General features: G+C 44.8%; 1 protein-coding gene across 1 annotated transcript in view; it reads left to right on the forward strand.

Moving 5' to 3' along the window:
- The window catches only part of ZNF638 (zinc finger protein 638), a 1,461,093-nt gene that overhangs the window by 1,206,543 nt on the left and 229,395 nt on the right, over positions 1-25,155 (forward strand). The window contains exon 4 of the mRNA XM_044081651.1: positions 6,580-6,618. Coding sequence (XP_043937586.1) covers positions 6,580-6,618 — 39 coding nt within the window. The remainder of the gene's footprint in view (positions 1-6,579; positions 6,619-25,155) is intronic.

Below are 25,155 nucleotides of genomic sequence, written 5' to 3' on the forward strand. Positions count from 1 at the left end.
CAAGACACTGGTATTTGGGCCAACTGAGGGCTACCTGCAGGCAGATAACCCAAGTGTGATGTCTGCAACAGTGAATACACTCCAAGATCTACATTTATGGTAAGTGTACACAACTGTACTTTTGTGAAGCAGAGTTCATGATGGTGATGGTGCAGTCCATTTTACCTTTTTTGAGGAAGGATGGCTGGGTGTGCTCAATAGGTTTTTCATGATTCTTTCTAGCATGTAAGGTTATTGAGGCATTTTACATGTTTTCTCCACTTTTGGCTGGTGGCTAGTTATTTCCAGTTCTGAGCACTACCCTATGGTCTCACTATAACTCCTTGGGTGTTCGCAATGTGCGTGTCAGTGGTAGCAGCTTACTTAAGGCTGCAAGGATTCTAGGTTTTTCCCTCTAGTTTACTGGCTGATTATTGCTTCCATCAGAAAGATGTTGATCCAGTGCAGGGACAACTTGCTTCAATTCTCACCATTTAGGGATTACAGTAAAACTGAAGAAAATCCATCTGACGCAGGCACAAGTAGTAGACTTAGTAGGGGTGCCACCTGGAAACAATATTCCAAATTGCCAAATTCTCAGAATCTAAAGTTCTATACAACAGTCTTCATTTCCAAAATCCTCTTCCTCCAGTCTCTTAGCAAGGCTAATTCTGTGACTTTGGGTCAGTCGCTTCATCATTTAGACTGGTTCTACATGCAAGATATCGCATGAATGTTGCAGTGTTACCTTTATGTTCAGTGGGCAGTGTTGCATCAAACCTGTTTACTTTTCCAGTGCAACTCGTATCATTATGTAGGTGCCACATTCTCTGCTGGTTGACCTCTCCACTTGTCTCATGGAGTTGATTGTTCACCTGCCAACTCCCGATATCCACTGTGACCACATATGCTTCCCTTCTTGGTTCTGGGTGCATTTTGAAGGGTAGCCTGTCCAAGGCACGTGGTCGCCAGGAGAGGTGGACCTTCACATCAATTTCTTGGAGATGAGGCAGTCCTAGCATTGTAGGCCTTCAGGACTCTCTCCCAAGAAGCATACTTTCCATCCAGACAGAAAAAAGTTGTGGTAGTCTAGGACATCAACATGCTGGGGGGAATCCTGTTCGTACCATGTATGCCAGGAAGCAGTGTGTAGCAGTGAGCAGCATCTTCAGTGCTTTATACTGGGAATGCACATCCAGAGGAGTTCCATTGTCTTGGTGGACAAACTGAGCAAGTGTGTTCTGCCTAGAGTATGGTTGCTCAGTCAGTGGTAACTATGATTTTCAGTTACTGAGGCCAGATGTGCTGCAACCCTTTTGTTTCCCACCAGAACACTAAATGTAGCAACTACGTCTTTTGACTACCCCCCATCCCAAGAGACTGTCACTGAGGATTGCTCTAGTCCACAATTGGCACCTAGGTCCTCTGTACCACAAACAACTTGGTATGCTATACCGCCATAATTGTGTTCTCTCCTTCCACCAGGCTCGTACTAGCCAATAATCTCATCCCATCCCTCCTATATGGTGCATCTGTCCTCACCAACCTGCAATCCTCCCTCAAAACAAAACTTTCTTGCTATAACAAGATATCACATTTTGCAGCAGGTCAGAGCCATTTCTCTCCATTGTAATTCTCCAACTAAACTGGCTCGAGCTACATAACCTCTTCACTTATGCCCAACTCATCCAAGCACACAAACTTATTTACAAACCCCTCTTGTCTCTCCCTAGCCACTACCTTTAAAATGCATGAACCAGAACAACTTCTAAGATTTAATTCCCAAAAAGTAATTAAATTGCACAAACCCACATGTCCAGGTGGGAATCACTTAATGCCCTTCTTTCTTGAGCGCCTTTGGAAATTCTCTACTATCTCCTGTCCGCATTACCAGCAATCTCTCCATATTTAAAACCTTTCTGCATTGACTCCTAACTTCACAATGGAAGTGCTCCTGTTCCCATCCTTACCTAATTCTTCTAATACCACTTCTACTCTCCTAGAACTAAATACGCCATCACTGCCTCCTCCAGTTCCACAGTTCTATTGAACCATCTACTTAACAGTTGCACTATGCTGCTACTTTTGTAAAAAAAAGTTTTTTATTGCTGTTTAATGAACTTTCTGATGCATTCTATCATTGTTAACCTTTTCTTATTGTATTTACTTTGTAATTCTATGAGATAATTTGTAATGTGTGTGTGGAATGTGTACTATGTATTTGTATTTTTCTGGAGTTTTTCTCCCCAGGACCCCATTGAAAACGGGCTCCTTGTGGCCTATCCTAGTCCTAATGGACTATCGATGAATCATAGAATCGTAGATTAGTACTAGGCTAACAGCCCTTGTGGGCCATTTTAAGCCTAGTCAATTACCCAATGTAAGAATCAAACCCTGCACCTTGTGTCTGTAAGGTAAGCACTTCAACCATTACACCAACCTCCCACCCCTATCCTGGCAGACAAACTGCAAATAAATATATGCCTTTCTACCCTTTCTCCTACTGGCCAGATTTCTACAGAAGGCCATCGGGTGCAAGGCAACAGCGATTCTTATTGCCACTTTGTCCCCAGCATGTTTGGTTTCCCCTTTCTTTGGCCTCGTCTAAAACACCCTGTTTGGGTGCTTTGTCCTCTTCCATACCTTCTTTCTCATCCATCTAGATGGGTGGTTGCCCTTTCAGTTTACTGCTTTGCATTTTGATCTTTTGAAAGTAAAAGTAGTGTTTACAAATTGTCTAGCACCAGAGGTGACTTTCTGCTTTACCCAAGGAATTCAAAATTTTCCCTTCCTGGAAGACCTGTTGCTCCATGCTGTTTGCAAGAATCCTTCAGAAGCATCTCGCTTTCACTCTGTCCCCTGAAAAATATGGGATTTATCAACTGCAGAAAAAAAAAAAACGCACTGGTCCTGCATAGGACCTATATTTCCTTGGTTGCAGACTGAATACTAAGTAAATGCATACCTTCCTCCTTCATGAGATAGTTCAGAGAGTATCCATTTTCTTCCTAGATCTCACCTGTGCAGCATGATGCACATCAAGGGGGATCTTAAGAACATTGGGTTTCATGGCGGCCCCACTAACTATGCTTTCCCTCGGCAGTCTTTATATGAGGAAACTCCACTGGTATCTGTAATCTGTATGGTCCCAATATTCCTACCCTTTTGACACCCTTATCCCTCTCCTCCTTTGTTGTAAAAAGGAGCCACTTTGGCGGAAGAAACAGGTTGGTCTTAACCCAGGATTTCTTTTCAGACCACCACCTTCTCTCGAACAAATTTGAGTCGACATGGGTGAGGAGTAGAGGGTATGGATAGGATCACATTGGGTATAGAGCAGGTAGATGGCAGCCACAGTTGCCAAAGAAATGCACACCAGTCTGAAGGAAATGGGACTTCCCTAGGCACTACAGACCTCCTACATATGGAAGCCCACAATGCAGTCATGAGGTACATAAACAGGTGCGGCACCAGGTCTCAGTTCTGCAAGTTGGCACAGAAAGCACGAGGAACTTAACCACCCAGATAGATGCCAGCGTCACTGCCACGTTCTCACATGACAGTGGACTTGCAAACTCCCTAAGCCATTCCTTGGAGGACCCCCTTGAATCGACCCTGAACAGAAGTCTTCCAGGCAGTCACTCTCTTCAGTTGAGCACACCACAGGTAGACCTCTCTGCATCACCAACCATCAGCTCGCTCACTTCTGCACCAGGGAACCTTGTTCCTCAGCATGAATGACAGATGACGTCTTTCAGTGGACATGGAAGTTCCTCTGTGCCTTCCCTCCACAACCTCTACTTAAACACAGAAGGGAGCACCAAGCTTCTTTGACTGGCCCCCTTTTGTCAAATACAGTATTGTGTTCCCCTAATATTTCACTTGACAAAGGGAAATTATAGGAAAATACCTCTACAATTAGATCTCATCACTCAGCAAAAGTCTTTCTTCTCCACCCAAATCATTCCTCACTCAGCCTGACTCTGTGGATGATAGGATTCTGATCCCTCAAAGGCACCTCCTCTCTGAGGTTAAAGTCCTACATTAAGCCAGGAGACTTGCAAAAAAATCTCGCACAGCTAAACGGAAAAGATTTTCTTGGTGGTGCTGCAGTCAGGACCCACACTTAACCAGAAACCTGTTGTCCTAAAATACTTTTGCAAAACTACTACATTCAGGCTCGTCTTGCTCTTCTGTCAGAGCTCACCTATTTGCCATTAATGCCTGCCTCTCGACCCCCCCACATAGGGCCAGAGTAGAGTGAGCTTTTTCTGAGTTGAGTCCTGCATCTTTTCCCACCCAAGAAAACCCATCTCTTCTCCTTGGGAGCTCTGTTTTGTGCTGGAAAACCTTACGTTACCTCGCTTTGAATCAGCATCTGCTGCCATTTTTAAATTGTTCACTTGACAAACTGTTGTACTGTTGGCTGTCAGTTCTGCGTGAAGAGTTTTAAATTGCAAGCTGTCTCGGCCGTTCAGCCTTTTCTGTTTTTCCACAAGTTCTTGGTGACTTTCAGGGCTCATCCATCCTTCATGTCTAAGGTAGTGAATGAGCTGTCCCTCAATCAGGCTGTTCATCTAACCACTTTCTTTCCCGGCCCTCAAAATAGGAGTGGAGGGAGAATCCTAATGTTTCTGGACATTCACAGATGACTTCGATTTATCAGGGTAAAATTAAGTACTTTAGTAAGACTTACCAGCTGTTTATCTGTTATGAGCTCTAAGCTCGGCCATCTGGTCTCCAAACAAACTATTGCAACTTGGATCTCCAAGGCCATCTCCTTCTGCTGTTCGCACTATGGTAACTCCATGCTGCCTTGTTCAAAAGCTCATTTTGTTAGGCAATCTTTTCCTCAGGGTTCTTTTCACAAGGGAGTAGATGCAAGGTTCATCTTGGAAGATGCTACTTGGTGCTCAGTGCACACCTTCAACAAACACTACATAACTGATGCTTTCTCTGGCTCCAAGGCTGCTTTTGCTAGGTTTGTCCTGTCTCGACTTCTAGACAGCTCATCTCATTAGCCAACCACCATATGCTCTTCCAGCTTTGGAACCTGCCATATGTTAGGAATGCTGCAACAGTGATTTCGGTTAGGGCATATTACAGTTGTGTAAGAACTTAACATTACAGTAGAAGTCCTACTGACCACTTTTGCATTATTCCTTCCCATCCTCCTTTCCCCTCTTCTCTTGCTTACTTGAAACTCCTCCTCCTTCCCCCTCTGTTTTAACCTGTACTCTGCTGCATGGAAACTAAAGTTTACTTACCTATTCGAGCTACCCCCTCCCCCCTCACTAGTTTTCAAGCTGCTGGTGTGGAGATGGTGCAAGGTGTATATTTGTATGTCTGTCTGTATGCCCCTACAGTTATGAGCGGAGGTCATGCACTGGGTGTACTACTTTGGGAAGGAAATCTTTGTTACTCCAGTGGGATGTCAGTGATGACTATATGTCAGAAGTCCTTCAGCATTTATCAGTAGACATCTGTTATGGTAAGTTGTTATGCAACTGTTCTTTCCTTTGAATTTCTTTTTATGGAAAATATTGTTTTAGGTAGCTGTTCTGTTGTTTCCATGGGTCAGGCACACACCTTTTTTGCCACTTTTTTCCCCATAAGGACAGTGTCCCTCCATACACCTCTATTTTTTCTAAAGTGGTTTCTGAAATAACCATAGTGTAATACATTCTTTTGAAGTGTTTTCTCTGGAAAATGTATACTCCGTACTTTAGGTGTGTGTAGGCAATTTAAGATTCTGCCTTCATATGACCAGTATTTTCATGAAGTACTACTAGCTTTTTTGTTTCTTTTGCAATGAACAAATTAGGTAGAAAAGGTTTTTAAAATTGTGCTTTCTGATAGGTTTTGAATTGCATTGCTTACGGCTATGGCTCGCAAAGCCAGGCACTGCTGGGTAAGTGCAAGGCTCAATCCACCAGGATGATGGCCACTTCGAATTCTTTTGGCTGTTCCTCAGATGAAATCCACACAGCTGCCAGTTGGTCCTCCGTATACACACACTCTTAACACTAAGTTGGATTCCACTTTTAAGGTTAGAGCATCGTTTAGACCCTCTATTCTCAAGGTTCTCCTGTCATGATGTCACTCAAGTAGCTTGGAATTCTGACCAAAAAGTTGTATTGGATAGGCTGAATGACTAGGGTACAAATGTGCGTACCATAATGCTAGACCCTTCAGTTCATATCAGTCTCATACAGCAAGCCACTCTTCCTGTTTTCTGCTGGTCTTTTAAGTCCTAAAGAAAGCTAGACCTTCTGTTTTGTTACTCTGGTAGTTGCATCTTTATCTGTATAGTCATACATCTCATTTGACAGTCTGAGGCAGTTCTTGGCCCTAGGGCATAATGGGAAGAGAGATCTTAAAATGGCTCAAGGCTGGAGTGCTAATGCTACAGAATCAGCGCTGATAAGCGGCTGGAGGGTCCCACAAGTCATATTGGACTGACATGAATTGTATGCTCTTGTGTTATGGTAAGTAACTTGTATTTGGCAGGTCAAACATAATTCTTATGTTTTGTATAGGGTGTTAATTTTCAGATTGTCCTGATGAAGGTGCTGAATTGTGTGCTTGCTTGTTTTACAGATATCCAGACTGGAATCCAGAAGTTTTGTCCAGTGCAAGGTGAGCTTACCTATGAAAAACTGTTAAATTAATGGTTGTGTATTTTGTATCTATGCTGTGGTAGAACCAGCTGTCTGGTCTTCTGTCCACACCTTTTCCAAACATTGTAATTTGGGTTTGTCTTTATGGGCCAGGGGCAGAGTTTGCTCAAGATATCCTTCAAGTCGTTATTTCCATATGACTGGTTTCCACACTCTAGGACTTTTCCTTGGAAGTGCAGCAATAACTGATTCAGTGAACATGATACAGTTGTGGTAAGGACTTGCCATAAATGTATATGTTCAGTTAGATTCACTGTTGCAGTCTGTGTACCCTCCCTCTTTCTCCCTTTTCTGTTCTGGTTTGATTTTTCTATTTGGGTTAGGGTGTCTCCTTTAGTCTCATTTTGTACCTTCTCACCGTCCTCATACCTCCTTTTGTCCCCATACCACCTGGAGAGGGGGAATGGGAGGTCCTCACCTTTGGGGTGACCTGAAGCAGCTTGGAGGTATGTGGTGTTTGGCACTGGAGGTTCTTCGTGTTTCACTGTTGCAGTCATTACATTTGGGTAATCTGCGGGCAGGTTGCCCTCAGTCGGCCTGAATTCCAAAGTCTTGGGTCCTTAGTCGGTTGCTGTCTCTTCTTCCATGACGTCAGGTCATCAGGGGTATAAAACAAGCCGCTAACTCCATTTTCCTCTGTCTTTCTTGCCGCGTGATGCCCGAAGCAGAAGCATTTCGCAAGTGCCGGTTGGCAGACTCCTGAAATATTCCTGTTTGAGTTTCGGAACCAAAGTCTTCATGGCAGACTCCTGAAATATTCGTGTTTGAGTTTCAGAACCGAAGTCTTCACTAAAGCTAAGTACCCCGTTGGGGAAACTTTTTTCTTGCCCCAGACAGATATCAGAAAAAGTTAATTGTATTACTTGTGGGAAGCAAATACCTCATAAGGATTTCCATCTATACTGTATTCCTTGCCTAGGCCCTGATCACGTTACTGGTTGTCTGTTTTGTGCTAGATTTAACCAACGCGCTATTAAGCGTTAGTATAATTTTGCCTTAAAGTATTTTGGAAGCAGGTTTAATTATTCAAACATGCCATTTGATAGTAATCCGGCTACCGGAGTTTACAAAAAATGCAAAGAAAAGGACAGACAAACATCTGAGGTCCAAAACCGACAACAAAGCTTCTCCTAAGCCAGTCGCCGGTTCTCATTGAGGTGCTTTCGCAGCCCCAGCTACTTTAGAGTCTCAGGCCGTTAACGACTCCCACATGGAGTCGGCCATGTTGCTCGATACTCAAAGTATTGGACCCACTGACGCTAATCCCTCAGGTGGGTCTGGAGCCGCTGAGCAGGTACCGGCTTCTGAGGGTGTATTCGGACCTCAGCATTTTTACATTAAACCAACGACAGCTGCAAAGACCAAGACTAAAGCATCTTCTAAAACAAAGAAACCTACTCATGAGCCATGTGTACAGGCCTCTATGCCCAGAAAACAGATGATCAAAATGGCTGAAGAACTGATTACCTTAATCAGGAGTTCCCATCCCCCTCCTGATAAGATGCCTAGGCAAGACACTGATTTTGAATCTTCAGATCAAATTTCCATTTCTTCTGATTCCTCCTCTGATCAGGAATATTCTTTACCCCCCTATGAGGATTCTGATGCAGAGGAATCTATTCCTTCTGCATCTCCACCTGAGGATTATTCATTTGGGGAAACTTTGCATACTTTGAGGGAGCATTTTCACTGGGAAAGCCAGGACTTCTCAGAATCTAAGAAAAGACTCAGAGATTTCCTTCTACCCCAGCACAGGCCTTTAGCCATACCCTCTTTGTTAGACATAGTGGATGATGTATTTTCGGAGTCTAGCATGACCCCTGACTCATTACCTCCAGCTCCTAGTAAGCCAGACAGATATTAGAGTCCCTGACTCTCACAAATGTTTATTTAGAAACCCTGCTGCTGATCCAGAGACTATTTCACAGCGTCCAAAGGGAGTTAAGGCCTCTACAGCAAAAAATCCTACACCCTCTGACAGATTCAAGGGCACTGGATAGTTGGGGAAAAAAGGTTTACACATCTGCAACCTTGGCAATTTGGGCCTTAAACTGTCAGTTTCACATGCTCAAATATTAACAGCATGTTATGGGATTGCTTAAACAAAGTGATAAATTCTGATTGTTCAGAGAATAAAGAAATGCAGGATTTATTGCATGCAGCTGAACAAGTTGGTAAGCATACTTTGCAATGTGGTTTTGATTCTTTGGAGGCCTCCTGCAGGGCTGCAGTTACGGGATCTGTGATTAGGAGGCATGCTGGTTAAAGGAACAAAATCTGCCTGATCATGTTAAAGCTAAACTGCTAGATGCATCTTTACAGCATGATACTTTAGTGTTAAGGCAGAAGAGGTATTAAAGAAAATGGAAGACAAGGCCAAGTCTGTGCAAACTGTTAAAGACTTCTTACAAGTGCAGCCACCGAGATTCAGTAGACACTGACCTACAAAACATTGGTCCTTTCGTGTGTCAAAGAGCTCAAAGGGGCAAATCCAGACGCCCTAGGGGTTCCAGATACCAGGCACAAGATTCATACAGGTCAAAGAAGTGGGGCGCTTCTACTTCTAAATCTGGAGGAGACAAAGCGCATACCTACAGAAAACAGTCCCAATGACTTTCCTCTGCCTTCTCCAAGCACTTACCTTCTGGCAGCACCCTTAGGGGGAAGATTAGCACTTTACCTCAAAATTGGCAAATAACCCAGGACAAGTGGGTTCTAAATAGTGTCACAGGGTTACAGATTCCATTTCCATACTCTGCCAAGGGCAAGCAGTTGGCCAGATCTGCCAAAACATCAATGGGCAGAGGCACGAACAGGTTACGTCCCTCATGGACATGGGGGCCATTCAGCCAGTACCAGAACAGGAGCAAGGACAAGGGTTTTATTCAAGACTTCTTGGTACCTAGAAAGGACAAGGCCTGGCGGCCAGTACTGGACCTGTCTATTTTGAACACATACCTGGATATCCCAAAATTCAAAATGCTGACCTTGCAGCAGCTTCTGCCCATGCTGGGCAAGAATGCTTGGCTAGTGACATTAGACCTAAAAGAGGCATACCTGCATGTCCCAATAAGACAATCGTGCAGAAGATACCTCAGATTAGAGGCTGGTTCAATTCATTACCAATTCTCTGCACTGCCCTTTGGCTTGTCTACTGCGCCCAGGGTCTTCACAAAGTGCCTGGTACCAGTAATTGCATTCTGCAGACAAAAAGGTATTCAGATGTATCCTTACTTGGATGACTCTCTCATTCAAGTAGAGAACAGGGACATTCGTCTTCAACATCTGGCGTTTGTGAAAAGGCTTCTAACATGCCTAGGGTACACAATAAACGAAAATAAATCACATCTTGTACCCTCTCAAACGATAACATTCTTGGGTTCAAGCTTGAGTACAACTGCCCAGATGGCTTACCTCACGCCAGTCAAAACAAAGACAGCTGACTACTTATTTCAATAAGATGGCAACGAAGGCCCAGTTATCTGCAAGACAAATTCTGCAGGCTTTGGGCTTCATGGCATCCTGCATCCTACTAATTCCATATGCAAGACTGCATATTAGGAAACTTCAATGGTACCTAAAGAGTGTTTGGGCTCAACATTGTCAGTCTGGAAACAATGATTACTCTCATTCCCTGCCTGCAACAGGAATTTCGATGGTGGGCAAAGGCATGTCACCAAAACTGACAGGCCTTCATATTACCTGCAGCCAGGCAAACCCTAACAACAGATGCATAAGATTATGCATGGGGGGCCCCACATGGCAGGAAGATGCATTCAGGGCACAAGGACCCCAAAAACAAATGAATTTGCATATCAACCAAAAAGAGATGCTAGCTGTTCAAAATGCCCTCAAGGACCTACTTCATCCAGGACAACTACTGATAAAGATGGACAACACCACGGTCATGTGGTATGTAAACAGTCAGGGGGGAACACACTCTTACCCCCTTTGCAGACTAGCCATGACTCTGTGGGACACAGCTTTGACTTACCAAATAACATCTGCAGGCTCAATTCCTGCCAGGAAAGGCAAATTCTCTGGCAGACAATTTAAGCAGGAACCTCATGGACTCTCTCGAGTGGCGACTAGATCCACAAGTCTTCAGCATGATAACGAGGAAATGGGGAAGACCAGACCTAGATTTATTTGCCTCTCCCCACAATTACCAACTAAAAAGATTTTGCACAAGGACTTATCACAGACAAGCATGGAAAGTGGACCCTCTATCCTTCAGCTGGAAAAACCTATCAGTTTATGCCTTTCCTCCACTGCCTCTTCTTCACAAGGACCTACTAAGTCAGACGAGAAATCAAAGATACTAATTGCCCCGGACTGGCCACGCCAATATTGGTACCCAATCCTAAGGAACTTGTCTCAATACCCTGCTTGGACCTTACCTCAGACCTCAATTTACTGTTCCAGCAAAACAATCAGATCCTGCGCAATCAGCTCCAAACACTGAGCCTGGCAGCATGGTTGATCATGTAGTTATGCAAACAACACCTCTCAGTAAAGCTATGATGGATGTCATTTTGGAAGCCAGAAGGCCTAGTACTAGAAAGTCTTATGCTGATAAATGGGAGAGATTCTGTGCTTCAAATCGAGCACAAGGAACTGATACAGCAGAACCAAATATTCCTCAGATATTACAGTACTTGACAGAGATGCTTGACAAAGGCCTATCTTTCTCATCTGTAAAAATCCATGTCTGCCATTTCGGCTCATTACAATACAGAGCCACCAATCTTTTCTCATCCTTTACTAAAGCAGTATCTTAGAGGAGCCAAAAATTTAAGGCCTCCAAGGAGATTACCATTACCTGCATGGGACCTCAATTATGTGTTGGAAAAGCTCACCCTGCCTCCATTTGAACCAGCTGCTACCGCTGATCTAAAGATGTTCATCGTGCATACAGCTGCAGTCATTACAGATGGGTTATCCTGCCGTCAGACGGGTCCTCGGTCGGCCAAATTCCAAAGTCTAGGTCCGGCGTCGGTTGTTGTCGCTTCTTCCCTGACGTCAGTGCGGCAGGGGTATAAAAGAGGCAGCCGACACCATTTTCCCCAGTCTTTCTTGCCGCGCGGTGCCCAAAGCAGAAGCAGCGTTGGCAAGTGCCGGTCGGCCAGCTCCTGAGATTTACGAAAGTATTTCAGCCGAAGTCTTCTTGAAAGCTAAGTACCCCGTTGGGGAAACTTTTCTTGCTTCAGACCGATGTCCGACAAAGTTAATAATTGCATTTCATGTGGGAAGCAAATACCACATAAGGATTTCCACTCTTTCTGTATACCTTGCTTAGGCCCAGACCACGACGTCTTGGCCTGCCATTTTTGTGCTAGATTCAACAAGCGCACTAAGCGCCGGGCGGAGTTCGCCCTTAATTATTTTGGCAAAAAGTTTAATTATGTTGTCGGATACTCCGACTCCAGTTTTGAGCAAAAAACTCAAAGATAAGGACTGACATACGAGGTCCGCACCGACTACTGAGACCACGCTAAGGCCAGCTACCGGTTCTCCGGTGCTCAGCGAGGCGCCTACGCAGCCCCTGATTACCGATGACACTACATTACCGGTCTCTTCAGTACCCGAGGTCGCAGGCTCCTCGGTCCCCATTCCTACTGCAGATACCGACGCCACTCTTGGCGGGGAACTCAGAATTTAGACAGGCCTGCCATTTCTCAAGGTGTCTTCAGGCCTTCCTCCTTCTCCATTAAAGCTTTCACTAAATCTAAAGCAGCCATGAAAACCAAAAAACAGGGTCCTCAGACCCCCTCTCAAGACCCCATGCCTAAAAAGCAGATGCTTAAAATGGCTGAGGATTTGATTACTCTTATCAGGGGTTCTCAACCCCCCTCTGACAAAAGGCCCAGATTAGAGGAAGACTACCCTTCCTCAGATCAAGCTTCTATTACCTCAGAACATTCTGAGGACCAGGATTATGTCTATTCTCCTTTCGAAGACTCTGATGCAGAGGAGTCTATTCCCTCGGTCTCCCCCCCTGAGGACTACTCTTTTGGGGAAACCCTGCATACATTGAGGGAACACTTTCACTGGGAAGGCCAAGATTACTCAGATTCCAAGAAAAGGCTCAGGGAATTTCTTCTGCTCCCCCAGCATAGGCCCTTGGCTATCCCTCCTGTTTTAGATGTATTGGATGATGTGTACACAGAAGCCAGCCTTAATCCAGATTATTTGCCTCCAGCTCCTATTAAACCAGACTGGTATTACCGGGTTCCTGATTCTCACCAGTTCCTATATAAAAGCCATACTGCTGACCCAAAAATTATTTCACAGGGTCCCAAGGGAATTAAGGCCTCTGCTGCTAAAAACCCATTACCTTCAGAGAGAGATTCCAGAGCTTTAGAAAAGGTGGGGGAAAAAGGTGTACACCTCGGCCACTTTAACCATGAGGGCATTAAACTGTCAGTTCCATATGTTAAAGTATCAACAGTTTTTGTTCTCAGTTGAAAAGCAAAATGACAAGCAGAACAACCAGATTTAAGAGTTGCAGGATTTGTTGCATGGTGCAGATCAAGTGGGTAAGCATACCTTGCAGTGTGGTTTTGATGCTTGAGGCCTCATGTAGAGCTGCTGATGTCCTTCATGGATGCATCTGCAGTCATAACAAAGGGTTGTCCTGTCGTCAGGCAGCCCTTCGGTCGGCCGGATTCCAAAGTCTGGGTCCGGCTTCGGCTGATGTCGCACTTCAGCCGATGTCATCTCTGCTGGTCTTCGGGTATAAAGGCATCAGCCGACGCCATTTTCCCCAGTCTTTCTTGCCGCGTGGCGCCCGAAGCAGAAGCTGTTCGCAAGTGCCGGTCGGTCAGATCCAGAGATTACTACTACCGAATACTACTTCGAAGACTTCTAAAAAGCTAAGTACCCCGTTGGGGACTCTTTCTTGCCTCAGCCGATGTCAGAAAAAGTCAATAACTGTTTAACTTGTGGGAAACAAATACCTCATAAAGATTTCCACTCTTACTGTCTGCCTTGCTTAGGCCCAGACCACGACGTAGCAGCCTGTTCGGCCTGTGCTTCCTTCAACCGACGAACGCTTAGGCGTCGGTCGGAGTTTGCTGAACAGTTTTTCGGCTCAGATTTTGCGTACATTATGCCGTCGGATCCTCCGACTACCCAAATTGTTAAAAAACGCAATGAAAAAGACCGACACTCGCGGTCCGCGGTTTCGGCCGAAACCACGGTTAAGCAAGCCGCGAGTGTCTTGGTTTTGGCCGAAACCGAGAAAACTGGTCAATCTTCAGCCGAATCCATGACTACTACTGAGGCTCCTGCTACCTTAGTTGAATCGGCCTCAGAAATTTTGCCTACAACTGTGGTTCCTAGTGATTTATCGGACACCATCCCTTTGGATGTCTCTACCCCAGCACGTGGTGCTGCTAGGCCTCCTGCAGCCATGTCTATTAAGGCCTTTGCCACGGCTAAAGCAGCCAAATCTGCTAAATCAGTGCCTGTTAAGCCCCCCTCACACAGGCCCACTTCAAGTTCACAAATGCTTACTCTGGCAGAAGATTTAATATCCTTAATTAGGGGATCCCAATCTCACCCAGACAGGGCCTCTCAGCCCCCAGAAAAGAGACCTAGGGCAGAGCCCCCCGAGCCAGTGTCCTCTGATTCTGCGGATGACTCAGACATTACAGACCAGCCAGAGGCTCCTTTTTCTACTTATGAAGATTCCGATGCTGAAGAATCCATTCCAGCTGCCTCTCCACCAGAGGAATTTTCCTTTGGGGAAACCTTACATGCCATGAGAGAACAATTCCAATGGCAGGGACAAGATTTCTCAGATTCAAGAAAAAGGCTTAGGACTTTTCTGCACTTACCACAACATAGGCCCTTAGCTATACCTCCTGTACTGCCTGTTGTGGATGATGCATTTAATGATGTTTGCACTGCTCCTGATTCTTTACCTCCAGCCCCTGCCAAACCAGATAGATTTTACAGGGTGCCAGACACTCATCACCACCTATACAAGGCCCCACTTGCAGACCCGAAACTATATCCCGGGGCCTAAGGCAGTAGCCTCGACCACAGCAAAAAGCCCTATTCCTTCTGAAAGGGAACCCACGTCCTTAGAGAGATGGGCGAAAAAGTTTACACCTCTGCTACTCTCTCAGCTAGAGCTTTAAACTGTCAGTTTCATATGATCCAATACCAAGAGTTTATGCTTGATCAGTTAACTAAAAACTGTCCTCTGATGAATCCTTAGATAAGAAATATGTATTAGAAATGGTGAATAACATCCAACAGGTTAGTAACCATTCCTTAAAATGTGGCTATGATGCACTGGAGGCTTCATTTAGATCAGCCATGACTGGCACAGTGATAAGAAGGCATGCATGGTTGAAAGAACAGGTCTTACCGGATCATGTTAAGGCAAAGCTATTAGATGCTCCTATGGATAAGGCCAGTCTATTTGGTACACCTGCCCAGCAAGTAATGAAGAAAATGGAAGAAAAGGCAAAATCTGTACAAACAGTTAAAGATTTCTTACAGGTTCAGCCCCCAAGGTTTAGCAGGAACTGGCCTGCCAAAAATTGGTCCTTTCCTGACTCCACAAGATCCCAAAGGGGCAGGAATAGACGCTCTAGAGGCAGAAATCAATCCAGAGGAGGTGCCTACAGAGGACGACAGTGGCAAGGCAATAACCGAGGCACAGACACAACCACTGCAACAGGACAATCACAGTGACTTGGCTCTGACACCGCCTACCAGGGAGAAAATAGCAGCACCATTAGGCGGAAAGTTAGCCTTATTTTCGAAAAATTGGCACTATATCACAAAAGACAAGTGGATTTTGCAAACCATAGACCAAGGCTACCGGTTCCACTTCCACACCTTACCAGTAAAAAGAGGAATGCCAAACCTACCTCCAAATCAAAAAATAGAAGCTCTACAGCAGATAGCAGAATTAACAAAGATGAGAGCTGTGGAAAGAGTACCAATAACAGAACAGGGCAAAGGATTCTACTCCAGACTCTTCCTAGTACCAAGAAAAGAGAAAAGTTGGAGACCTATTCTCGACCTGTCCATCTTAAACACATACATCATTGTCCCAAAATTCAAAATGCTGACCCTACAGCAACTTCTTCCCATGCTGGGCAAGGAGTGTTGGCTGGTAACTCTAGATCTCAAGGAGGCATACCTGCACGTCCCCATTCGACCAAATTGCAGAAGATACCTCAGATTTCTTGCAGGATCAGAGCATTATCAATTCTCAGCATTGCCCTTTGGCTTATCTACTGCCCAGAGTATTCACAAAATGCCTGGCATCAGTAATCGCTCACTGCAGACTACAGGGAATCCAAATTTATCCATACCTGGACGACTGCCTGTTACAAGCGGACAACAAAAGCAAGCTGACAACAGATTTACAAAGGGTCATTTACTTGCTACAAGCCCTGGGATACACAGTCAATTTACAAAAGTCAAGGCTGATACCATCCCAAACAAGAACATTCTTGGGCGCGGAATTGGACACAGTAAAACAAATGGCATTCCTAACTGCAGAAAAACAAAAAGAGCTCCCTCTTTACTTCTTGGCATTAACAAAGCAGAACAAACTAACAGCAAGAAAAGTTCTGCAGGCCTTGGGCTTCATGGCATCATGCATAATCTTGGTCCCACATGCCAGACTGCATATGAGAAAGCTACAGTGGTACCTAAAAGAGTTTATGGTATCAGCACAGGCACAGCTTAGAAACCGAAATCCCACTAATCCCATGCCTAAAACAGGAGTTCCTATGGTGGGCTCAAGCATGCCAGTCAAACCCAGGCTTACCCTTCCACAACTTTCGAGCAAGCCAAACCATCACAACGGACGCCTCAGACCTAGGATGGGGGGCGCACATGCTGGACAAATGCATACAAGGATTGTGGACTCAAGACCAGCTGCACCTGCACATAAACCAAAAAGAAATTCTGGCAGTAAAACTGGCAATCCAAAAATTCAGGCCATTCCTCAAAGAAGGCCATTTGATAAGGACAGACAACACCACAGTCATGTGGTACATCAACAAACAGGGAGGCACTCATTCATACCCCCTATGCAGAATGACTTTGGACCTTTGGAATCTGGCTCTCAGCTACAACATCCAGTTACAGGCAATATTTGTGCCGGGAAGAGAGAACACCCTAGCAGACATGTTAAGCAGAACCACCTCGGATGCTCACGAATGGATGCTACACCCGGACATCTTCAAGGCCATCACAAAGAAATGGGGAATGCCACAAATAGATCTATTCGCTTCCCCACTCAATCACCAGCTCAAACAATTCTGCACAAGGACATTCCACCCACTTGCATGGAAGGTGGACTCTCTATCCTTCAGCTGGAAAGGCCTGACAGCATATGCATTTCCACCTCTTCCCTTGATGCACAAGGTACTACTGAAAATCAAAGAGGAACGTCCAAGGATAATCCTGATAGCTCCGAATTGGCCAAGACAACACTGGTACCCATTGCTGAGGAGCATGTCTCGGGAGAGAATGTGGTCAATACCCCTGATGCCTTTGATGTTAACTCAGAACAACTACAACATCATGCATCCAAACCTAAAAACCTTGCAACTGACTGCCTGGAACATCACATAGCAGCAACTAACCCAGACCTTTCCCAAAGGGTTAAAGACATTATCCTTGAGGCCCGCAGACCTTCAACAAGAAGGAACTATGCAGGAAAATGGAAAAGGTTGGTCATTTGGAGTACTGAGAGGAAAAGATGTCGAACATAGATATTGCTAACATTCTGGAGTACTTGGCAGAGCTTCTACATACAGGCCTGTCCTATTCCTCCATCAAGATACATGCATCAGCTATTTCAGCATAATACAGCTTCGCTCCACCTGTCTTTTCGCATCCTCTACTCGGGCAGTTCCTCAGAGGGATCAAGAATGTAAAACCTCCTAGGAAACCACCATTACCAGCATGGGACTTGAACTTTGTGCTAGAAAAGTTGACACTCCCTCCGTTTGAACCAGCAGCAACAGCAGATCTTCAACACCTGTCATGGAAAACTGCTTTCCTACTGGCAATTACCACAGCAAGGAGGGTTTCGGAACTACAGGCCTTAATGGCAGTGCAACCCTTCCTAATCTTCCATCAAGATAGGGTGTCCATGAGAACTAATCCTACATTTATGCCCAAGGTGGTATCCAGAGTGTCTTTAAACCAGGCAATCCACCTACCTACCTTCTTTCCCAATCCACAAAACAGGGGGGAAAGAATGCTGCATACTTTGGATGTACATAGACAGTTACGCTACTACCTGGACAGAACCAAAAGTAACAGAAAAACTGACCAGCTTTTAGTAGCCTATGCAACAGGAAGGGAAGGAAAAGCAATTTCCAAACAGACAATCTCCAAATGGATAGGAAATTGCATAAGATTCTGTTACTCCTACCATGGAAAACCAATTCCACAGAACATAAGACCTCATTCTACAAGGGCTACAGCCACTACCACAGCTTTCTTATGAGGAGTGGCAACCAAGGACATTATTGAGGCGGCTACTTCGACCTCCGTGCATACATTTGCCAAGCATTATAATTTACCTCTATACTCTAGATCCCGAGCAGGGTTTGCCACTGCTGTACTGCAAGGGATCCTAACTACACCATAATTTTTCTTGCTCCACCCCTAGTTTGGCTATGGTATTCTACCCATTTGTTATGACTGCAGATGCATCCATGAAGGACATAGTACAGTTTTGTACCTACCATAAATGTAGATGTCCGAACTGGATAGCATCTGCAGTCAGGATTTACCTACCCTCCTTCCCCTCTGTGGTACTCCTAGGGTATTTACCCTCCTAATAGCTAGCTGGGGGGGGAGTCTCTTATGGTGTATTTGTTTGTATATATGTACATACATGCTTATTTTTTGTGTTTGCCTTCTACTTTTTTGGAAACATTGGCATTTATCCAAAATTTAGCCTTCCAAGAGGGCAACTGGCATCTGGGGCAAGAAACAGAGGAAAATGGCGTCGGCTGATGCCTTTATACCCGAAGACCAGCAGAGATGACGTCGGGTGAAGTGCGACATCAGCCGAAGCCGGACCCAGAGTTTGGAATCCGGCCGACCGAAGGGCTGCCTGACGACAGGACAACCCTTTGTTATGACTGCAGATGCTATCCAGTTCGGACATCTACATTTATGGTAGGTACAAAACTGTACTTTACGGGGTCTGTTATACGTAGGCATGCTTGGCTCAAAGAACAAACCTTACCAGATCATGTCAAAGCTAAATTATTAGATGCACCTCTTCAAGAAGATGTATTGTTTGGTGTTAAAGCTGAGGAGGTACTAAAGAAAATGGAGGAAAGTTAAATCAATGCAAACAGTGAAAGATTTCCTGCAGGTACAACCTCCAGGTTTCAGCAGAAACTGGCCTTCAAAAAATTGGTCCTTTCCAGCCACGGACAGACCCCAAAGGGGCAGATACAGATGCCCAAGGGGTAGAGGGCAACCTCAAGGATCTTTCAGAGCCAGACAGTGGCAAGCACCAACCCCAAGAGGCGGAGAAGATAGATCAGTCATTTAGAAAACAGACACAATGACTTCCCCCTACACCTGCCAAGCAAAGCTTTAATGGCAGCACCTTTGGACGGAAAACTGGCATTATTCTCGAAAAATTGGCATATTGTTACAAAAGTCAAATGGATTCTGGACATTATAGACCGAGGCTACAGGTTCCACTTTCACACCCTTCCAAAAATGGGAGGCATGCCGAACCTGCCACAAAATCAAAGGGCAGAGGCACAAAAACAAATTTCAGCTCTCATGGACATGAAAGTGATTCAAGTGGTACCTGCAAAAGAACAAGGTCAAGGGTTTTATTCCAGACTATTCCTGGTACCAAGGAAAGACAAAGATTGGTTCTTCCCATGCTGGGCAAGGAGTCTTGGCTGGTAACATTGGACCTCAAGGAGGCATACCTGCATGTCCCTATCAGACAAGATTGCAGAAGATACCTCAGATTTCTTGCAGGTTCAACCCATTACTAATTCTCTGCATTGCCCTTTGGCTTATCTACTGCGCCCAGAGTGTTTACGAAATGCCTGGCATCAGTAATCGCCTTCTGCAGACTACAAGGAATACAAATCTACCCATATCTGGACGACTGCCTGATCCAAGCGGACAGCAAGGACATACTACTGCAGCACCTGGCGTTTGTAATACAACTGTTAAACTTCCTGGGATACACAGTCAACAAAAAGAAATCAAAACTAGTACCCTCTCAACAAATAATTTTCCTGGGTGCCAGCTTTAATACAACCACCCAGATGGCCTACCTCACGCCAGACAAACAAGGGCAACTGTCTCAATACTTCAGCAAAATGGCAACTTTCACCAGGCTAACTGCAAGGAAAGTCCTGCAGGCTCTGGAATTCATGGCATCTTGCATCCTACTAATCCCATGTGCAAAGCTGCATATGAGGAAACTTCAATGGTACCTAAAAAAACTTATGGTCTCAACACAGCCACAGCTTGGAAACAATTGTACTACTCATTCCATGCCTTCAAAAGGAATTTTTGTGGTGGGCTCAAGCTTGCCAAAGAAACACAGGTCTCCCTTTCTGTGTACCTCAAGCAACTCAAATCATCACAACAGATGCCTCCGACTACGCCTGGGGAGCACGTATGACAGATCAATGCATTCAGGGAAAATGGTCCCAAAAAGAGAAGCACCTACACATCAACCAAAAGGAAATGCTAGCCGTGCAAAATGCTATTATGACCTTCAACGACCTACTGCATCCAGGCCAGCTATTGATAAGGACAGACAACACCACAGTGATGTGGTACATAAACAGGGGGGGAACTCATTCATACCCCCTGTGCAGGCAAGCCATGACCCTATGGAACACAGCACTGGAATTGCAAATTCAACTACAGGCAAAATTCCTGCCAGGGAAGGAAAACACACTGGCAGACAACCTAAGCAGAAATATGACATCCACACGAATGGAAGTTGCATCCTCAAGTTTTCACAAAGAACTCAGGCATGAGGGCAGCCAGACATAGATCTCTTCGCTACCCACAGAAATTACCAGTTGAAAAAATTTTGTTCAAGGGCCTATCCTCCACAGGCCTGGAGAGTGGACGCACTCTTTCAATTGGACAACATTGACAGTCTATGCCTTCCCGCCTCTTCCTCTGCTGCCCAAAGTTCTATTAAAAGCCAGAGCAGAGAGGCCGAAAATGATTCTCATTGCTCCAGACTGGCCAAGACAACACTGGTATCCGCTCCTGAAGAGCCTGACACATTCCCCACCATGGATCCTACCTCTAGTCCCTCTTCTGTTGTCCCAGCACAACTACAAAACCCTTCACAGCCAGCTCAAAACCCTAAATCTAGCTGCATGGAGCATTCCTTGATTTCCCAACAGACTCTCCTCTCCAAGGAGGTGCAGGATGTCATCTTGGAGGCCAGAAGACCTTCTACTAGAAAAGCCTACTCCGCCAAATGGAAACTATTTTGTGCCTGGAATCAAGAAAAGGGCCAGAATCCTTGGGTAATAAATATGCCTCAAATTTTACAGTACCTAGCTGAGATGTTTAACAGTGGACTTTCCTTCTCCTCCAAGATCCACACTTGCCATTTCTGCACAATACAACACAGATCCTCCTTTATTCTCTCATCCTCTCTTAAGGCAGTTCCTCAGAGGGGCAAAGAATATAAAACCCCCAAGGAAACCACCAGTCCCTGCTTGGGACCTCAACTTCGTATTGGAAAAGCTGACCCTTCCTCCCTTCGAGCCAGCTTCAACAGAACTACAATACTTGTCATGGAAAACAGCCTTTCTTCTGGCTTTTACCTCAGCACGCAGGGTTTCTGAGCTACAGACCCTCATGGCTGTGCAACCATTCATCATTTTCCATCAGGACAGAGTTTCCTTATGAACCAACCCTACCTTTATGCCAAAGGTGTAATATCCAGTGTAGCTTCAAATCAGACTATCCACTTACCTACCTTTTATCCTAATCCACAAAACAAAGGGGAAAGGCTACAACATTCCTTGGACATTCACAGACAACTTCGTTACTATTTGGACAGGACAAAGCCTTTCAGGAAATCCGAGCAACTCTGTGTCCTATGCTACAGGTGCTCAATGAAAGGCCATTTCCAAACAGACAATTTCAAAATGGATAGCCCCCACTGCATACGCTTCTGTTACTTATTTCATGGAAAAACTGTGCCTGCATGCATCAGATCCCACTCCACCAGGGCCACAGCTACCTCTGCAGCCTTCCTCAGGGTGGTCCCTACCAAGGACATTTTGGAAGCAGCCACTTGGAGTTCAGTCCACACTTTCTCCAAGCACTATCACCTTCCACTATACTCTAAATCTAGAGGGGGTTTTGCCACAGCAGTCTTGCAGGGCATCCTCGCTCCTCCTACTTCCACTTAGTGCCTACCACCCCTACTTAGCTTTGGGATTCTTCCCATCTGTAATGACTGCAGCTGTATGCACGATACACATAGTACAGTTTTGTACCTACCATAAATGTAGATGTTAGAGTGCTCATACAGCTGCAGTCCAGGTTACCCCCCCTCTGTCCCCTCTTAGGACAGGCCCTATGACATACACCTTATCATACAACCTATTTGGGGTATTCTCTTATGGTGTATTTGCTTGCAACTACTGTATTTTGATTATTCTATATTGCATGTTTGCATAAATTTATGTTTTGCCTTCCTTCTTGGGGCACCTGACATCTGGGGCAAGAAAAACTGAAGAAAATGGCGTCGGCTGCCTCTTTTTATACCCCTGCCGCACTGACGTCAGGGAAGAAGCGACAACACCCGACGCCGGACCTAGACTTTGGAATTCGGCCGACCGAGGACCCACCTGATGGCAGGGATAACCCATCTGTAATGACTGCAGCTGTATGAGCACTCGAACATCTACATTTATGGTAGGTACAAAACTGTACTTTCTTATGGAAAACAGCTCTGCTCCTAGCAATTACTTCAGCAAGAGCAGTGTCAGATTTACAGGCCCTCATGGCTGTGGAGCCTTTTATCATATTTTACCCAGACAGGGTGTCCCTGAGGACCAATCCTTCATTTATGCCTTAGGTGGTTTCCAGTGTGGCTCTTAACCAAAATATTCATCTGCCAACCTTTTATCCAAATCCGCAGAACAAGGGGGAGAGAATTCTGTATTCCTTGGACGTACACAGACAACTAAGATTCTACTGGAGCAGGACTAAAGCTCCAAGAAAAACTGAGCAATTACTATTGATGTATGCTGCAGGATCAGAAGGAAAGGCTATTTCAAAGCAGACTATTTCAAAGTGGATAAGCCACTGCATTCGTTTCTGCTACTTACACCGTGGTAAACATGTGTCCAAGGGCATTAGGTCTCATTCCACTAGAGGCTGCTACTTGAGTTCTGTTCATACCTTTGCAAAGCATTATCATTTGCCTCTCTAAGTCCAGGGCAGGCTTTGCCACTGCAGTTCTGCAGGGCCTTATAGCCGCCCCTAATGCTGTTTAGCTCCAGCTTCCCATCCATAGCTTTGGAATTCTACCCAAATGTTATGACTGCAACAGTGAAACACGAAGAACATGGTACACTTGTGTACACTTACAATAAATGTAGATGTTAGTGTTTTCACTGTTGCAGTCCAGGATACCCGCCCGCCATACCCCTTTCATTCTGGAGTTTCTTTCCTTCACTAACTTCTACAATCTATGTGGTGTATTTGCTTGTAGATTAAGGTAAAGTTTGTATTGTTGCATGTATATATAGTTATGTATATATTTTTGCTACCTTTTGGGGGGCACTTGACATCGGGAGCAAGAAAAACTAAAGAAAATGGCGTCTGCTGCTAGTTTTATACCCCTGATGACCTGACTTGATGGAAGAGGAGACAGCAACCGATGCAGGACCCCAGACTCTGGAATTCAGGCAGACTGAGGGCAACCTGCCAGCAGATTATCCAAATGTAATGACTGCAACAGTGAATACACTAACATCTATCTTTATGGTAAGTGTACACAACTGTACTTTTCCCCTCCGCCTTTGTTGGGCCAGGAAGGACTTCAAGCTTTTATCAGCTAACACATCCTTTATACCACTGATGTTTTTGGAGGATGTTGGCTGATTCTCTGGAGAGGGTAAAGCTCTGGTAGTCTGGTTGGGCATAAGTTACCTGTATGCAGAATATCCGTTGTGTGAGTACGGTGACAGTGGATTTACTCCATCTGTTTGATAGGTTACTAACAGAGTTATGCTTTCTCCTGAGACAGTAATAGTCTTTCTTTTCAATAATGCCAATTTTCCTGTGCAGTGCTAGTTATGTTTAGCACTTAGCTGAAACTAATTTTCTAGTTAACATGCAGCTGTTTTTGATTCTTGAACAGATGACTAATTTCCATTTCTTCATAGTTTTATACTAGGCTGACAAACACAGGAGTTTTTATGTTTACATATTTGGGATGAATGGCTCATCTGATAAGTTTTAGGAATCTTAAAATTATTCTAAGTGGTATATGTAGGCTCAGGATTGGGTGATCAAGCATTTACTGACTGCTCGTGTTCATTTGGGATGTAGGTGTCAGACCAAGGATTAATTTCCACTTCCCCATCTACTAGCACAAGTTACACTTGAATTGATTTAGGAAAGAACTCTGATTCATGTGGATGGGAAGCCTATTCCACAGAGAGGGTAGTCTCTGAGATGCACTCCTGTCTCTCCAATGTGTCCTGTTTATATCATCAGCAAGGTTCAAGTCCCTTAATTGTGTAATTCTGATGCCGTTTGTTTTGTGGATAAGCAGAAGGTCCAACATAGTGGGATCCAAGGAGGTCTTGTATGCCAGTCTAGGCACCAATCTCTAAATAGTCTATAGGAGTACAGACTCAATTTAACCAAAGCTTTTGAGTCTCCACTGGGGCATAGTAAAATTCCGAAGTAAACTAGGAGTAAGCCCCTATGTCTTGCTGGATTGCTGACTATAGGGGTAACTTCCACTATTTTCATTTCCTGCATCGTGTCCTATCTGTGAGCCAGGGGGCCAGTCTCTGTATTCTGTGCTGGGACCTTTCATGTTTGGCATCTTCTTTTCCCGAGTAAAAGCCATTACCAAAGGCATCTGGATGACTAAATTTGCAGGTAACTGCAAGCTTGGATCAGTCATTGAATCCCCAAATGACTTTGCCATCTTGCAAGAAAGTTTGTCTGAAATAACTGGTTCCAAAATGATGTACTGAAACTTAATACCAAAAAATGCTTTATGGTAGCCTTTTGGAAGTCCTCTACGTTGGTGAACTAGCACACTGGTGGCACTCTCAAGAGTTGACCCAGTTATTAGGAATTGGGAAACTCATGTAAACAGTAACCTAGCCTTTCACCAACATGTCCATTTTTGTAGGAAAGTCATCCTCTATTGCATAGCTTGTAAACAAAACTTGTCTACATTTAATTGTCATTGCCCCCCCTTACTTGGCCTTCATTATGTCTGTCA

Source organism: Protopterus annectens, chromosome 8.part1 (genome assembly GCF_019279795.1).
Source record: "Protopterus annectens isolate FY-2018-M chromosome 8.part1, PAN1.0, whole genome shotgun sequence".
In the NCBI taxonomy this organism is placed as follows: domain Eukaryota; kingdom Metazoa; phylum Chordata; order Ceratodontiformes; family Protopteridae; genus Protopterus; species Protopterus annectens.